Here is a 19,210-nt window from a genome sequence, read left to right as displayed (position 1 = left end):
CAAAGATTGTCTCATCTAACATATCTTTTCCATACAATATACATATGTATCCCACTATATAAATGATAAACACATATAATGTATTTCAACTTGTAAGATAAAACATCTAGTCTCACCATAGATGCTACAAATTTCATCTTCCTTTTCTTACATAACTAACACTCCATCCCGTTACCCCTACATTTTTTGCCATTTGAAACAAAGATGGCTGACATTGTACATCAAATCTGTTAAGCAAACATGTTGATTTGTTCTTTAATGCAAATATGTGCTTGAATATAATCCATAGTGCATCACTGTATAACAATACATGTTGTGGAACTTGATTGTAATAAATCAATCACGTCCATCTCCATACTTCATGAACTTAATACTATATGATACAATATTACATCATAAAACACTATATTTTAATATTTCCCTAACTTATTGTATTATGATTTAATTCACATTATAACATAATATTTGTTGTAACTATTACATTGTCAATTTTGTGTAAAGGATTCACAAGAACAGTTGCCATTGGTAGTCTAATGGATTTCATTAATTTGAGCTGCCAACAATTGTAGACTATATGGATGTACATGTTGGCCTAGATTTATTCCAGTGATATAAAAGCTTGCATTAACACAGTACAAGGTGACACAGCCAAAGTTTCATCTCTGCACTAACTCTGGACAAGCTGGTATATCAGACAATCAACAATGTATGTAGGCTGAGATAGTGTGATAACTTTATACCAAACATCATCTACCATCATTTACAAGCAACATTAACCAGCTATCTATCGTCTCATAAAGTCAGTGACTAAAAGTGTCTCTCTATAATCATCAATTTTAAGGTTGCAGACTTAATTTATAAATCATACAAAATTCAAAACTGTTTCATGCAAATTCAAAACTGTTTCATGCAAAATTCAAACTATTTCATGAAAAATTCAAATTGTTTCATGGAAAATTCAAACTGTTTCAAAATTTTCCATGGAAAAGTTAGATGTGATATTTCATCACAACATGAAAACAATAAACTAGACAAAATTTATCTCTTTTTTTAATAAGTAAATACAAAAATTGCCATTTCATTAATCAATTCCTTCCCTGAATCATTATATTTTATCTATGTACTTAAAATAAAAACAAAATATAGATAACAACAGTCTCCTGTGACTATCTTAAACAACATACGAGCTGCGTCTCGACAAAACCAACATAGTGTGTTTGCGACCAGCATGGATCCAGACCAGCCTGCGCATCCGCGCAGTCTGATCAGGATCCATGCTGTTCGCTATCAGTTTCTCTACTTGTAATAGGCTTGGTTAGCGAACAGCATGGATCCTGATTAGACTGCGCAGATGCGCAGGCTGGTCTGGATCCACGCTGGATTGCAAACGCATTATGTTGGTTTTGTCGTGACGCGGCTCATATCTAAAGCAACACCAAATCATGTGATGGATAAGATTTAGTGATGTATCTAATAGCCTCCTTGTCTCAGAAAATAGACAAAATCTATGTTCCATAAAAGTACAAAATCAAAACAAATACAACAACTTATTATAATCGTGACTTGGTGGAAACAATAACAATGTAAACACATGACTATTGTGTCTTGGTGGAAATAGTAACAATGTATATAAATGCAATATTAGAATTGTGTTAAAGAAAACATATTCTTGGTCAGAAAATGAAGGTTTCAAATTAAATTAAATATGTATCAACAATGTTTCCCTAGTTCACTTAATTATTACAAAATTATCTCATGCAGTAAATCATTATCTTATTAAATCAAATAATTGTTATTTTGCAAATATGCAGAGAAATATATCTTACTGGTAATACTTCCTCTATCATTAAATCTTGACCTTTAAAATTACACCAGGGTCCAGCCGAGATTCGAGATAGAACTCTAGAAAAAGTTTAATAACCTCAAGGCTAGGCGAATATTTGACTTTTTAAATTGAAGTTTTGAAGTTTAAAACGTCCAAAATATTTTGGACGAAGTTAACTTAGACAGACTAGCAAGTTTTCTCTAGAGAATGAATTTACATTAAATGCTTTATTCTATGGAAAGAACATCGTCATTAAACAAGCAAAAGTAAATTATTCAGCTTGCAGTAAATACATTTGGGATTAAAATAATTTTTTATAACATTTTCAGAAAAGGTCAATCTTGAGTTGAGAACCTAAACTTCCTAAAGGCTAAGAATAACCATTTCTGATGAAGATATATGCAAATGATTAAACAAGGTATTTAATCACAACTAGCAGAAGATTATCTGACTGAATTAACAGATTTCGTGAACTTTAAAGAGAACACATTTTTAATACAACATTCAAAATTGAAACACATTCACTACTTATCAAATTTCAAATTGCATGTGAATATATTTCTTTGACAACATCACAGAACAGACAGAACACTTTTCATTAACTATCATGTTAACTTGAAGCACACTTTTTAAGATAACCTTGGGAATGATAAACTCTAGATGAACAAATCACAGACTTGTGTCATTAAATGACTAGAAAATACTGTTGATGTGAATGGATAGGCAGCAAAATTACGTTTTCTTCAATAGCAACATATGCTTTTCTAATACGACTTGTGAACAATCTGGAAAATAGTATTCGACTTATTAATAATTTAGTTTTTCGTATTGACTGAGAAAACTGCTTTAATCATTTAAATTAGCTTAATCTCATAGTGAAAAAATATTTCAACAAATGTGCTATTATTAATAGGTATTACACTGATCAAATGATAATCTCCATAACAAACAACATACTGATAAAAAAGGCCGAAAAGGAAGATATTTTCCTTTATCATTTCAGCCATATGTTGAAGCCATTGAATCGGATATCTTCATAAACATGTTAAATGGTTTGAAACCATTGCCAAGAGATTAAAAAAAAGTCCACAAAATACAAATATCATAAATGCAGACATGTAAGTATACAGTTCTCATATAATCATGATATTCTTAGAACATACCCAGTGACATCAATAATTTCATTGTTTTTTTTATATATATATATAATTATTATATATACATGTATCATTGTATGTGTAAGTTTTCTGTTAGTAAAAAATACATGATGAAATAATTCGTGCCATATACAAACACTTATATACAAGTTACAAATGTACAAAATATGGTACACTTATTTTTTTTTTGTATTTTTTTACAGAAATCAAGTCAGAACATATGAACAATTTCAAACTAAATATCACAAAAGCTCACAAGAAAACAAATAATTTTACTCATATAGTTCCTGTTCAAAATATGTACTTAAAAATATAACCAAGTACCGAGAAAAACACACCAAAAAAAAACCCCTTTCTTTCACCAGGAATATCAAAGTTTTATGTTTAAATGATTAGACATAGAGAAAAAAGTTGATAGTCCCTCGAGCACAAAGTTAAACTATTGACGTATCTTTTTTTCATATAATTTTGTCCTATTTAATAATTATGTCAACTTGTAAACAAAAATAGATCCATGAAAAAAATCAAACGTTAAAAAACGCAGAAACAATCAAGGTAAATATTCCAGAACTAAAGAGCTGATCATTGACAAACAAAAACATAACTACCAATTTCTTAATTAGACTTCACTCAAAATGTACACATAAATTCTACTTTAGAAGTGTTCTTATTTCTAATGTTATTTACAATTCCTTTTCAAAAGATATAAGTAAATTACAAACCACTTGTGTCAGCATTTGAATAATACATAAAACCAACAGAACTTCACATCAACATGAACAACAACATTAATCAATATCAAGATCAAACATAACATTATTGGAGAAGTTGAAGGCACACTGAGTTCTGTGCTCATTAAAGGGAGACGACTTGTTCCCTTCATTCCAACTCAGCTCTGTTTCCACAATATTCTCTATTTCTGCTTTCTTATCTTCTTTTTCTTCTGCTTTATTTCCTTTCACATCATCCTTGAACTTCACTCCCTTCTGACTTCCCTTACCTGATTTGTTTCCCTTGATTGCACCTTTTGTATCACCTTTATTTATTGTCTCCCCTGAGTTATCATTAGCTGCCATGATTGGAGTTTTGCCATTTCCTGCCATACTGAGATCACTTTCTTCAACTTTCTTATTCTCAATTTTACCACTAGTCAAATTTACTTTTTTCTGCTCATTTTCATCTTTAGTGATCACATTTTTTGCACCATTCTCACTAGTTCTTTCTACTTCACTATCATCTACAACATCATCATCATCACTGTCATTATCCCCTGCACCAACTTTCATTTTCTCCATATTACTTTTCACTTCAGCTGCAAACTTGCTAGATTTATTCTCAGATTCAGAATGTATCTGATACCCAGGGGTTTTACTGACATCACTTTCAGCTTTACTTTCCTCTGTTTCATGTTTTTCATCAACATCTTCTTGGTCCTCAATAATTACACCATAATCTTCCACCTTCTTCCCTGCAATTATCAAACCAAATCATAATTTTAAAGAGGATACAAAGTGTATTTTCACATGGAAAGACAGGATATGCAAAGTCACAAATTTAAGATTTTTTCATCATATAACCCTCTCGAAATTCCAATTTCATTGGGAAGAAGTTCTTGACCACTTTATTGTTTATTGTCAGTGAAATATGCAGTTAAAAATAAGCCAATAAAATAGCACCCCTTGTGTATTTCAATATATTCATTCAACTTTGGCTATGGAATGATTTACTTGATGCTATAATCTTCAATATAACTATCGTTTCATGTAAATCATCAATGAAATAAATCAGTTTAAAAATAACATTAATTTTTGACGTCTTAGTTTGTGATCTCACAACATTGGCAATGCTAAATGTACATGTAACAATGTATGCCAAAAACTGTGAATTGTTTTAGCTTCAATTATTATTTTTCAATTTTGTGTTAGTAAATGATGGTTTAGACTAGATTTAACATTACAACAATCCCTGTGGATTTAATTAGACCAGGGTTATAGATAACATATCCCTGATTGTACAGACAACAACCTGAAAAATGCCTGGAATTCCACCAATGTCCGTGAGATTAATATTTGACCTGGAATGCTTTAAATTTGATTACTGCAAGGCTAGTTTTTTGTCCTGATGTGACATCGTTATTGTTGATATAAAGATCTCTACAGGCAATGGGGTATGTGATAGAAATTAGAATTAGAAATGAGTTGTGTCACGACAAAACCCAACATAATGTGTTTTCAAGTAAGAAACTGATAGCGAACAGCATTGATCCTAATCAGACTGGGTGGATGTGCAGGCTGGTCTGGATCCATACTGGTCGCAAACGCACTATGTTGGTTTTATTGTGACGAGGCTCAAATTATCTGATTATAGTCAGTGTTATAACCCAATAACCCATGGCCCAACATGCTTTTTATTTCGTTGACAGTTAAGTACAAATATATAAATAAATTTTATCAGCGTCATTTGCATCGTTATTTTCCTAGTGTGATATTGCTTCTATTACATAGGTTCATTACATTCCTTCACTGTGATTTATGTGATAAATTATCTCTAATTATTGTAGAGAGTATAACACAGTAGATATGTAGATATTCATGTTAGCTAGGCTAGCAATGTCAGGATAAACTGCACAAACACTTTATCTTATTTGCATAGATCCCTGAACTATCATTCTTATTATCAGATACAATAACAATTAACAAAAGTGCACATGTCAATGGTTGTGGTTAAATCTGTTATTATTCAAATAAAAGGTTAGAGTAGGGATCTATCAATTCCAAAATGATACATGACATATTACTAACCAGTGTCATGCAACTGTTGGGCTAAATCCTCTGTTTCTGGGTCTTCTTCACTGTGAGACTCGGAACTATGCCTTGCATCGTGCTCATCACAACTGCTACACTCTGAGCCATTGCTGTTATGTCGTCTTCTACCTTCACGTTCCCTCTTCCTCTCTTCTCTCTTACGGTTCCTCTTTCTTTTACTTTTCAATGCTTGTTTCATACTTGTCACTGTGGCGTTTGTTTTGAATGTTGTTTGGTCTATGTGACTGTTAAATGTCACTGATCGTCTGCCGGAGCTCCCATCACTATCTCTGGGGCTGCAAGCTGTTGGGCTATCACTGCAATTTATAAACATTATATTTATATTTGTAATTAATGGATTCTGAACAGGTGAACTATATCTAATATATGCAACAGACACTGTATTGTCGTAATGGTGGATCTTTAACATTACTAGTGAAGGATACCTCTGCCCCCTACTAGGCCAGCATCCCTACAAAACTTAAGATAAAAGTAGCATCCTAGTAGAACAATCAACCTTCTGTATGTTAGCCAGCTAACTTACATCTGCAAATGCTGGCTACAAGAATATATTAAGATATGATGACAGTTGTTTTTTACAGTTTTTTAGTTCTAGAAACTATTCCTGATCTGGTGTTGTTTTTTCTTATTTTTTCTTCTTCAGTAATTAAAGATATCAAAATTATCATTTTTGTTTGTTTTTGTTTTACGGCTCACCCACACAATTTAGGAAATATTCATGTGATACAGCTTTGTTAGTTAGTGACTGTACAAGGCATTATCTTCAACTGTTTTTTTTTAAATTTCAAACCAGAAATTTCACTATCATCCTTTGACCATTACACAGATAAATTTTAGCAATAATAATGGCTACATTCAATACATTTCCCAAAATGGTTGCTCTAAAGTTTTATTTAACATCATGTTTTATATAATTCAGTGGTGGTAAATCAATTGTCCATATTGCCAAGGTTTTCCAATAGCCTGTACAGACAAGTGGAAATTTGTAATAATTTACTACATAAATATACAAACAAGTTGAGAAATGCTTCAGATAAAAACGGACAAGTAAGTCAATATCAGATTTTGCCAGCCCTGTAAATGAATGTCATACCTTGACAAACTAAGATGATCTTCACTAGATTCTGATATAGAACGTTGTTTAAGGATACCATGTAGACTTGGAGGTTTATAGGAATGTACCACCTCAATACCAGCTGACAGGGGCGAGTCTTCACCATCATATGCATCCTCCTCCTCCTCACTGAAACTCACAGTCGGCTTCTGTAAACAATTTATTAAAATGCTTATATAATATGAAAACAACACTTAAAAGGTAAAAGGGACTCTACTGAGGTTTCTTTGACATTATAGTCTGGAAATATTTTTCCGTGATTTATGTACCATTTAGTGTAAGTGTGAACCTGTGAACTTGTGTGCAAATTTTCAGATCATCCCTCTGTTGTTTTTTCCAGAATGTACAAAATGACCCCAAAATGAAAAGCATTGCAATCCTTTTTACTCAAATTTAGCTATGAATCACACAAAAAACCACATTCATATAAATACTAAGTGTACATCATAAATTTCCTTTTTTTATTGCTTCCCTTGATCTATGTAGTGTAAGAAGTTCAAATCTTGTGTTAAGGCTTTTGGACCTCAGAGGACCTTTAAATAATCCTCCAAGAGTAATAGAATCTCAGTTTAACAGCAAGTTTTCTATTTATAATTGAAAAATATTTTGCTTCTTAATATTGAAAAATTCACCATTAATGTACATGTATCTCCTACACCTTGTGCACCTATTTTATGAGCACACATAAGTAACATTTACATAATAATATATAAAATATATTGGTAAGATGAGATATTGAAATGTTGTAAGAGATATGTGAATAACTTACCCTGATATTTAATGTCAGTCTTTTTTCATTCATTTCAACAACCTTGATGTTTGCAGCATGTTGCTCGGGGGCATGTTCGTCTGTCTGTCCCATGTTTTCTCCCTCCTGTTGTAACTGATCAAGCTCCTCTTGCAGATTGTCAGATGTCACAAATACCTTCTCCTGAAGTCACATGACATTCAGTATTACTCATATATCAATACAGTTATATAAACTTAACAACAAAGCTATAAGTTTAAGGATCTAGCAACATCTGTATTTATTGGGAACAGCTGCTAGCTGTGACCTAAAATCATCTTACAGCTTCGTGAGAAAATTGTTTTTCTTGCATCAGAAAATGCTAGTTGCAGCACATGGTTATGCCTGTAATTATTTCACATTTTATTTCTTTTGCATTTTACTCAATAATTCCTTTTTTTCAACTATATTTGCCATAAATACAAGTTCAACTTACATTATTTTCAAAAAAAGTGAGATATTTTGGAAAACTGCAAAATGAAACTACACATGTACAACAAGAAAAATCCAGCTAAATCCGGTGATAAGATACAGCCCTAATATCTTACAAATGTTATGTACAATCTTTACTCATACCTATTAACTTCCAGATTAGATAAGTTGTAGCAAAAATAATATCTTATCCACAATTTCACTGCAAAAGTTCAAAATATTTCACCTTTGCACAAAGCGTCTATAAACATAAAGTGATGTGTATATTTTGCAATATAAACTTGAGCTTCTGGGTTTACTGCACTGAGATTAACATCCAATGAAAGAGATAAGAGTGGAAAACCTGCCAACCGTAAACAACAAATATCAAGGTCAGAGATCAGTTTGACCCACTAAGTCCTTGCAATGTAAGTAAACAATATTACAAGGTCAAATAAAACTACTGACCAAACAAACCACAATTAACTGACCAGTTGAATTAATCTATATTTAAAACAGCTGACAAGATCAAATGTAAACACTAGTTGCTCACTTATTTCGTAAGAAATATTGTTAGGTTTATTTTCCTTGTTCAATAAACCTTCTAGATTGTTCTCTTACAACTGATGCAGAAATAATGACACGTAATGTTAGCTGATAGTGTATTATAGTGTATGATGACATAAATGAATGTAATCTATACTTAAGATCTTCCGCATTGTGAGAGGATATCCTTTCATTTCACAGGACTTCTCTTGTTAAACTTATGCAAAATTTTAAAATAATTGTTTCCCAAATATACAAATATAAATGCATGTGTCCAAAACCAATCAACTTTCAAATACTCATCATACATTAAACATTTTTTCAGTACCACAAAATATCAAAAATATATTAATACAGGAAATGGAAGAGAGAAAATTGTAGTTGTCAGAGTAGGACATATTGAGGCTAATGTGTTATCAGGAACACTTCAGACATATTGATTATACTTTTTCTCTCTCCTCTTCTACTAGATATACCTGATACTAGGTCACTTTAGTTGCTAGCTTCAGATTTATGACAAGTTCAGATACTGTATCTGTATTTGCACGACCTTCCATCAAATTGACTCAAAATTGTATTGAGCTGATCAATAACTGCTTCATAAAAATAAACATTGCTTCAAATTTAGGTACTGTGATGCATTTTCTAATCTGACAACAGTGAACTGCATTTTCTTTTATGTTTTTCAACAAAATGAAATTTTAAATAATGTAGAATCTATCTTATAAAGATGCTCTTAATTCTTAAACAAAGATCTGATAATTTTGTACCAAAATGAAAGGAATGTAGACAAGCAGATACACCATAATTATATGATGTATAATAATCAAAAATGCATATCAATTTACATCAACTTTGCAGAATGGTTTTCCATTATTTCCATTTCCATTACATTAAATGTTTAAAATCATTGGAATTAATGAGACAATTCAACAATTTATTAACCATTTAACCTATAACACATAGCAAGTCATAATTATACTCAATGATCTACAGTACACCAACTGTTAGTACAGACCAGATTTTCTGCTTGGAAAGGTACTGTTTATGGCAACAAGAGACTTGAACAGTTTTTGCCAGAATCTGAGTCTGCAGACTCAGCTATTCTCATCTTTAATAGCACATGATTGTGCACAAACCTGACATACAGGAAAACTACTAAACTATGCCAGTTGAAATAGAAGTCAGCCTGCACCTCTTTGTTACTCTCCTTAGTTGCAATACAAAGATATATGAGCCGTGTCATGACAAAACCAACATAATGGGTTTGCGATCAGCATGGATCCAGACCAGCCTGCGCATCCGCGCAGTCTGGTCTGGATCCATGCTGGTCGCAAACGCACTATGTTGGTTTTGTCGTGATGCGGCTCATATGTTCTGACAGTTCTGTTTTATTACACATGTAGCTAAAACAAGACAATAATCCACAAAATACAATGTTTAATGAGGACCATAAATCTGTTATAAGTGTAACTATGTTAACAAATGAACTCACAACTGAATTCCATAAGTACCAAGGTAATGTATTTCTACAATATGTTATATATATTCTCAGTCAATCACATTGGCACAAACACATTTATACTGGAAACTTTATGGGGTTTAGCCTATAATTATATAGTGTTTAACCCAGGCAAACTGTAAACATTTCTTTTAAATTCAGTATAATTACTTTCATATATAAACTTACCCAGACTTTCATAAACAGTATCCAAATATTCCAGGTAATCCACATAAATACTCTGACAGGTAACAATAACTTAATAACATCCAAACGTTCACCTGATTTTCTATGTTTAGTCTCGCTCATATTGAAGTTTTAACTATCCTATAATCATCATTACCTAGCCCAGAACATTAATTAACACAACAACCTATTTCCAAGTCAAACTAAACATCTCCATTTTTATCACATTAATATCATCTCAATGCATCACAACTGCAAATTTCATTCAGCAACATTATTATTTTCATTTCAAAGTGCAGAAATTAAGAAACAAGGTTTACATTGCCAAAGATTGCATATTTGATTAAATGGAGATGTACAAACACGATATAAGTACATAAATGAAGTGAGTCAATCATACCAGAGTTACTAGTACTATCTCTTTACACTGTTGCTTCCCCAGAAAATTGTTACCTACCACTTTAATATACAAGCTACAGTAAATGTCAAACTTGATACATAGTGAACTGATAGTTGCTATTCATTTTTCTATCTATAGCCTATATTCCTGGTAATAGGTTTACTATAGAAACACATTGCTAACTTGTCACCATGGTACCAGTATTCTCTTATAGAAAATTCTGCACAATATTGTAAAATACTTGTAATAATTTACCACAGTGATATCCTATACAATATTTCCAGCAATATATATGTATATGTCAAAAAGAATCCTTATAATTAGCAGTTATAGTCATGTACAATGTTCACAAACAATTATACATATGCTATTGATTTTTTAACCATGTTGACTGAAATGAAACTGGGAGTGTCAACAGGTATCTTCACATAAGTCAATTTTTAAAGAAATGTCAGTATGTAATACAGAGCTCCTTTTTTTCTTAACATGCCTAACAACGACTCCTCATAAACAACAACAAAATATATATCTGGACTCCAAAAATCAAGTTCAACACTTTTTCCCCCAAAAGCAATCACAATATTCTCTTTATTTCTTCAGAAATTAAAATTTACAATTGCAATTAATTTCCTTTTACTTTAATATAATAACAATATTGTATGATAATTATTCAAAGAATCCAGTGCAATACTCCAAAAATACATTAATGTGTTTATTATTTTACTTCCATTTTATTTTAGGAATACCATAGGTTACAATGATCTTGGTCCTTAAAATAGTTGTATGCAGTACTTTCCTTATTATATATCTACAGTATTTTATGTTTAAGCTTGTTTAAGTAAATATCAATGTACAAAACTACTTAAAATGTATTTAACTTTAACCTATATATAGGAAATATACTTGTCTAAATCTCATTTGTTCATTGATTTTATTACCAATATGTAGACACACCACGGGCTATATATATTTAACTTTATTGAACAGTATTTATATATACACTACCGTACATATAGAGCTTTATATATACTTGAAAATAATGATTTAAATTCTTCTTTTTTTCAAATGAACATGACTGCAGCAAATACTTTATACATGTAACTATAAATATATGGGTGTTAAAGAACATTTTGTTTGTTTCATTTTACGCCTTTTTCCAACAGTATTTCAGTCATATAGGCGGGTAGTTTCCTAACCATTGTTCCTAGAGAGTTACACCAGTACTAGACTACCTTCCTCCGCGCTTAACTACCAAAGCATCTCCCGGGGATCAAACCCACTGTTAGAGAACATATAATTGACACAAAGATTATTAGATAACAAGTAGAATTTTAACATGAACAATTATCTAAATATAAATGATTTCCAATGTAAGCAAATTCTACCAATATTTTTTTGGTCATAATTAAAACAAACTGTGAGGGAAATATGAAATGTTTAAAGCAGTGAGATACTAAAACACTTTCATGAATTTTGGGGGCCATTTTTAACAATTATTATGGCAAATTTCAAAATAAAGCATTTGAAGAAAGGCTATACAAAAGATTTTTTTCTTCATATACTGAATGTTTTCAAGAAACTTTGCATTTCAGCTCTTTTCTAACCAAAGTAGTCCTCTGTCATACATCATGTTGTTTTAAAATGCACCCAGGAACATGATTTAATCAAACCATAACAGTCAGACCACTAAATGATGCTAAATGGTCAGACCAATTAAATGTCATTAATAATCAAACTGTAATGCTCCATAACTCTGTAATGCATGACAGGATCAGGTCATTTTGTCACAGGAGCCAAGACTATCAGACTAGAGCTGTCAGGAGTGACAAATAACTACCACCACCTCCATGATACATGATTTTATGAAGGTCCATTGAACAGGGAACAATCCCCCAAATTTAAAGAATATAGAATTTATAGAGCGGAGACACATTTGTCTGGCATTTGACCTTCAGGGGGGACATCAAACTTGAGCCAGCACAACTTACAATTTAGCAAGAAATGAAAGACAACTCCTACTTAATCTGTCATAAAATCCTGCCAAATTACTTCCCTTTTATATATATGGGGAAAAATGTTTTTTTTATTTATCTTTGTTGACTTTTATTTGATTTAAAAAAGAAACACAGACTTTTTCTTAATAACATTAATATAATGATAAATTTCCTTGCTATTTATGTAATGGTTGTTATGTAAACATATGAGTTTTTGTGATTTATGAACAAATGATTTTTTTGTCTTCATAACTTTGCTAGATAGTTCATGACTTTTCACTGTTGATTACAACTAATATTTAAAGCATGATTGACCTTTTTTCCAGATAAAAATCCACTTCTTATAATTTAAGATCTAACTATACAGATTTAGCTAAGTGCTGTAATGGCAAGAATATTTTCAGTATCAGTAGTCGGCCATTTTGTGACTGCTAGGTAGCAACCACATTGAAAATAAATTGGTGTGAACAAGACATGGCAAAGTGCATGCACCTGCACTGACTTCCTCCATATTGAAATAATGAAAAGGCATAAAGTGAAAGTCTGTTAGTGTGCATAGTGTCTGGTAATTGCCTTGTCAAGGTGAACAAATTTTGAGGTTGGTTTGAAGAGAATCCAAGGGGTAAAACAATTATAGAGAAACTGACTGACAGAGTCTACTGTGTTTTTGTCAATTTTCCAGTCCTCCTGATAATTCTTAGTGTTTAAATGATGATTGATCTATAGCAAAGGAAAGGACAACAGGAATTATTTAGTGCAAGTCCTTATTAAAGTTATCAGACTTGGTGCATGACCTGAAAACTACTGACAAGTCATTATGCTCTAGCCAAAGCAAGTTAAGTAGAATGAAACTGCAAATTTTTTACAAGTTTTTTAAAACTTTACACACACTTAACACAGACACCAGGGTAGGTAATATAGCCCTACTATTCTTAACACTGTGAAGATAAAAATCAATTGACTAATGTCCACATGTTCAACTGTTTAAGTGCTAGTTCTGATCAGTAGCATCTGACAAAACAATGGCAGTGGTTTTGTTAAACCATGAACTAATTAACAAAGATCAATTAATATTATGTTGCACTAGAATTTACATTTCTTAAGCAGAATGGTTCAATGAAACACACTAGAGTGAACTACCAGTCATCCAAATTCCCACAAGTCATAATCTACCTTAATTGTATGTCTTTTCATTAAGTTTTTTTTCCCTATTATTAGCACCATCCGGTTTAAATTATTGTTTCCCACAGTTAAAACACCAATTATAAAAATTTGCACTAGCCCCACATTTAAGCAAGTTATTCACAACTTATTGAATTCTCATACTGAAAATGGGTAAGAGCAGTGGTTTAATCACAATTATCCTCACTATTTTTCTTATCTATCCAAACCAGAACAAATGCTATGTGTAAATATCAGTGATTTTTTTTGCAATTTTCAAAACAACCTGTGGCCTTGTGAAGGGGAAAATATAGCGTGATAAATCAGAAAAGGGGAAATCAAATACCAACAACTGAGAATGGAATTTACCCAACATTTTATAAAATTTTCAATTTCATTTCAATTTAATATATATGGTACATACCAGAGGCTATCTATAGGAACAGCTTTATCTGCTAGGTGATATTTAAGTCAGATGCTGTTAAGTCGTGGTTCTGGTGAAGAATGTGCACAGGGCATTTTAGGGGAAAATATTTGCATTTTTAGGGGAAAATATACCTTTTTTGGGCTAGGGGAAACAGCCTTTATTCGGCTGTAAAATACATGAAAAAAAATCACTGAATATATATGACAAAATGAATTTCCTTAACTTAAGAATAGATTTGGCCAGTAATTCACTGTACATAAGAAAATGAACTGTGTAGTTTGTAAGAGTTTGAAAGTCAGCATATGATCAGATTATACAAGTGTGTACCCCCAAAATTGGACAGAAACATTGAAATACAATTTATGCCATTTGAAATGTGTGATAACTATAATACCTCACAATATTGTAGGTTTAAAAAGTGGTAAAGCCGAAACACAAACAATCCTAATTAATGCCATACCAGGGCTCATCCGGAAGGGCGATTCAGGCGAAAACTTCGCCGTGTATATTCCAATTTCGCTCTTCCGATTGATCAAAGAGAAGTCAATATCGCCGATAAAATCTTAATTCCCAAATAGTAATTACTTAGCTATGTAAAGAGAAGAGGTTGTATCCGCCCATATGACGACCGCTAATTATCATTATCCAATCAGAGCGTCGCTTTATACTACCCTTCTACCTGTAAGCGAAGCGATAGACCGCCTACTCTAAACAGTAAATAATGAGAGCATCGGCCCGAAACGGTATAATTGTGTGATAGTTTTGCGAGATGAATACGGGATTTTGCAATAATTATACATTGTTTTTTCCCCGATTATCTAAACACGTGCTATCACAAAACTGTTAAGTCAATTAAAAATAATCAATTTCATAATGATCAGCGACCGGATTAAAAACTTAATCTTAGTTTTGAATGATTTCAGTCTGTTAACATCAATTTTAACTAGGGTTTCTTAATCGGACAAAAATCATAATCGATCATCGAAAATAATCGAACAACCCTTTTTGATCAATCATCGATTATATAATCGAAACATTTATGATAACAAAGTAAAAAAGTATAATGTACATATCATGCTTTAATATTTATAAGAATTCCATTTCCATGTGACCACCACTTTATCAACTGAAATAAATCAGTTTTAAGATAAACTATGCTCATCCTTGAGTAAAATATTTAAATGAAATAAATTCATTAAAATCTATGAAATTATTATATCTCACTTTCTATAAAGGAATGAATAAACTATGTATGGGAACAAGTTAAGTTGGTCGATCTGTTCTTAACAAAACTGCCAGTTTTTTTTTTAATGACACTATATATTGATATTGTAGTGTGTAGAATAATTTTATACATAACATATCTTCTTTGTGTGAAGTCAAAACATGTTTCTTTTATATCTACAAATAGACGGTATAGCAATTTTAAATATTTCTAATGTCAAATTTGAGCATAGTATACCTTTAAACTAGCATGCCTGATGTCAACTATTAACTCAATGGTCACCAGTATGCCTTCATATTCAATTGAATGAAAATTAATGTTTCAAAGAAAACAGGCTTTAATTTAGAGTGTTGTTATAATACAGTTAGTCACTTAAGTAACAGCGAGAAAATAAATTACCGATGATCGATTATTAAACTTTGTAATCGATCATCGCTAATCGGTTCTATAACCGATCAATTTTCGATTATACTCGATCATCGTTTAATCCCTAATTTTAACTGTAAATTTGTTACGTCGCTCACGTCATGGCTACAAGGCGAAACCGAGCTGTAAGAAAGTTACTGATTCTGATAGTTACAGTACACCTATGCGAAAATTTAAGAAAGCCAATTCGCAAAAATCTTGCGATTGGTATGTTGTAGACAGTGGAGCTGTTTGGCATTGTTCTCTTTGTAGAAATGCCAAATTTGACACAGTTTAGCCCGTGGGCAAGACATCCTGGCTGAACTACATATCTACATATCGGTCGTATATCATGTAACGTGTATATAACAACAAAATTTGTCAGGAAAGAAGTGTTCTTATTGTTTTAATATATATATATATTTGTTTTAATGTCGTAAATATGACGCTCAGATTAAGATTTATCAATATTGTAAATTTTAAAAAGCATTATTTATAAAGGTATTACCGAATTTAACATTTCATGAAAATAAAGGGACGTAATTAGAAATTAATTTTCTACAATTTCTCAGTCAAATTTTTCAATAAGAAATGAATGTATGTAATTTTAGTGATCAAATAGAATGTGCACAAATGTTTGCAGTACATATTTTACATATTCTTTGATGTTTGAAAATTGTTTTATAAGCATAATTATATGCATATAAATCTGACATTACAACATACAACACTTTGAAAGAAATTTCTGTTACCAGAACAGAATTGAACAGATATTATTAATCAATATCCAATGTGACTTCATCTTCTTTGAAAGGTGAGGAAAGTAAAGTAGAAAATATGAAATTGATTTTATCATCATATCTTTTCTTACACAATATTATCAACAAATGTACATGAAAATATATAAACACATATTTAGAGAAAGCTTATAAATAGCTGATCAATAGATATCAAAAATAATTTTTTTATATTCATATTTGCAGCTCAAAAACATTTAGATGCCATTGCCAGATCTACTACTAAATAATTAATCTACTTTTAATTAGTACTACTATTAATTAATAAACTGGAGAAATATTATAAGTGATGTTAATTGTGTTTATATTATAATTAAAGGATGTATAGCCATGCATGTTAATGCATACACATTGGGTTGTTTCCCTTCTCCCTAATTTTCGCGAGGTCGTCACTTCTCCCTAAAATTTCCCCCCAGGATGAGCCCTGCATACATGTCAATTTTGTATTTTGTATGACTTATACTGCTATAAATACATACCTCCATGTTTTCTTCATCTGCACCAGCAAAAAACTTGTTCCACATAGTTCTGCTATCCTTCTGCTTCAGCAAAGTGAAGGTTAAATTTCTGTCTGAAATGTCCACTGTACAGTGCTCTGCTACAAGCTTGCAATCTTCACCAAAAGAACTAAGGAACCGGTAATGCATGGGGAATCCTCCAGAGCCTATTGATACAAACTTAATCTCACAACTGCCTGGACATGGAAATGACTTGCAGACAGAATCATCACTGATGTTTCGTACATGAAACACAAATGTTATAGTCTCTTGGTCTTGATTAAAGTCATATTCAGGCAAGTTATAGGATATCTTGGTCTTGTTGGCTTCCATAGATGATTCTGACAACTTGTTATCCATACATTCGGATTCCAAGATAATTTCTTCTAATATAGGCAAATCATCTGCCACATCATCTGCAGAGTTGTTAACTTCTTCCAAAGGGGGCAATTCTTCAATGAGTGATGGAATATCAGTTTCATTCTTTGAATCTAGAAAGGACGGTATTTCAGGGATTTCTCCTGCTAAAACTGGCAGAGTTATTACCAATGACTTCTTGCTTTTATCAAATCTTGCAGAACCATTTTCATCGTCCACTGGATATGGCAGCTTGAAATCAAGTTTGTAAGCTGGTTTTTCACTTTTCAAAGAAAGTTTATCTTCAAAAATATCCAAATCAACCCCTGCTGCCGATTTACACAAAGGTAACTCAATGTTAACTATCAGTTCCTTTGGTCTTGTAGTTGGTCTTGAATCAGGCGCATTTCTAAATTCTTGCAAATCAAGATTAGAACGATGAGTAATTGTGTAACTCGGAGTAGTATAGCCATTTTCTTCCTTTATCAAATTGTTTGATTTTGTTTTGCTCTCTTTTGATGCCTTTTTATCAGCTTGTTTGTTCTTTTCTTCAGCTAATTCAGAACTTGTTTTATCAGGATATGGATAAGGCATAGAAGATAACGGATCAGTTTCATCTTTTTTGGCCTTGTTTTTATCAACATCCTCTTTCCTATTTCTTATCACAGTTGCCACAGGTTTGCCCTTGCACTTCATCTTAGGACGGCGGATATTGTTGCGGTCCAGTTTTACATCAAACTGACGTTCTATTCCTTCAACAGCTGTATCCTCTACAAGTTTTAAGAAATGGGGATTCGATGTCATGCGATATGTATCTGGATGGAATACAACATCGTAAACCATGCAAGTCTCTTTCGACTTGTCAAAATCTTCCCTGGGTGGTGCAAAAGAGTGAGGGATTTGCCAATGTAAACCTCTTTTTCCTTCCTTATTTTGTTCCTTTCTTGACGTTGGTTTACCCATCTTGTCACTTGTGCAAATGTTAATGAAAGCTTTCTTGCCGCCGGTAACTGCCGTTTTCAAGACATGACCCGGTTCTGGGTTAACAAACTGAACGTCCATACCTCGTTCATTTTCCAACATTGCAATCTCTTCTTCGTATATTCTGCGGTTTTCCGGATTGGAAATCTCCTCTGCATACTCAATAAACATTTTTCGGAACTTTTCATCTTTCAACGCTGTCTCTATTCTCTTAATTTCTTCGCGAGAGAGATCTAAATCTTCGAATGTTTTCGACGACGCCATGCTTGTTTGTTGTTTGTACTTGTTGCTACGAGCATGCGCACAAAGTGCGTTATATTGCAAGGGGAGATTACTTTGTAATCTAGAATTTTCTTCATATGGCTTTAAGGTACTAAATGCCTTAACGATTTATTAACGATTCATTTAGAGAAGCCTACAGTAAGATTTAGCAGAAAACATGCAATAAGCTGACGAATGAAGATAAAGTGACAAGTATAGTACATATTGTAGGGGGTTAACAGCTTAAATTAATATAATAAATAAATAGCATAAAGGGGATATGACATGTTTTTATTGAAATCATAGTCGGCTATAAAATTACATGTAGCAAAAGCGAAATAATTTAGTATTAA

General features: G+C 32.1%; 1 protein-coding gene across 1 annotated transcript; it reads right to left on the bottom strand.

Moving 5' to 3' along the window:
- Positions 1-1,609: 1,609 nt before the first annotated feature.
- LOC132732738 (protein kintoun-like) lies at positions 1,610-18,893 on the bottom strand. The gene is made up of 5 exons (XM_060719225.1): positions 17,241-18,893; positions 7,691-7,852; positions 6,901-7,070; positions 5,784-6,103; positions 1,610-4,450 (listed from the first exon to the last, which is right to left on the bottom strand). The coding sequence occupies exons 1-5, from the start codon at positions 18,858-18,860 to the stop codon at positions 3,771-3,773; spliced, it is 2,952 nt and encodes a 983-aa protein (XP_060575208.1). The 5' UTR covers positions 18,861-18,893; the 3' UTR covers positions 1,610-3,770.
- Positions 18,894-19,210: the final 317 nt, after the last annotated feature.

This window comes from Ruditapes philippinarum, unplaced genomic scaffold (assembly GCF_026571515.1).
Source record: "Ruditapes philippinarum isolate M1 unplaced genomic scaffold, ASM2657151v2 ctg2927_1_1_1_1, whole genome shotgun sequence".
Taxonomy (NCBI): Eukaryota; Metazoa; Mollusca; class Bivalvia; order Venerida; family Veneridae; genus Ruditapes; species Ruditapes philippinarum.
Note: the sequence above shows the minus strand (reverse complement) of the source record. Positions and strands in the feature narration are given on the sequence as shown.

Coding starts and splice junctions, on each gene's coding strand:
- LOC132732738 (XM_060719225.1), bottom strand. CDS start 18,860: ATGGCGTCGTCGAAAACATTCGAAGATTTAGATCTCTCTCGCGAAGAA. Junction 7,071..7,690: donor GACTGACATTAAATATCAGG/GTAAGTTATTCA, acceptor AATTGTTTACAG/AAGCCGACTGTGAGTTTCAG. Junction 4,451..5,783: donor CCAACAGTTGCATGACACTG/GTTAGTAATATG, acceptor TGATAATTGCAG/GGAAGAAGGTGGAAGATTAT.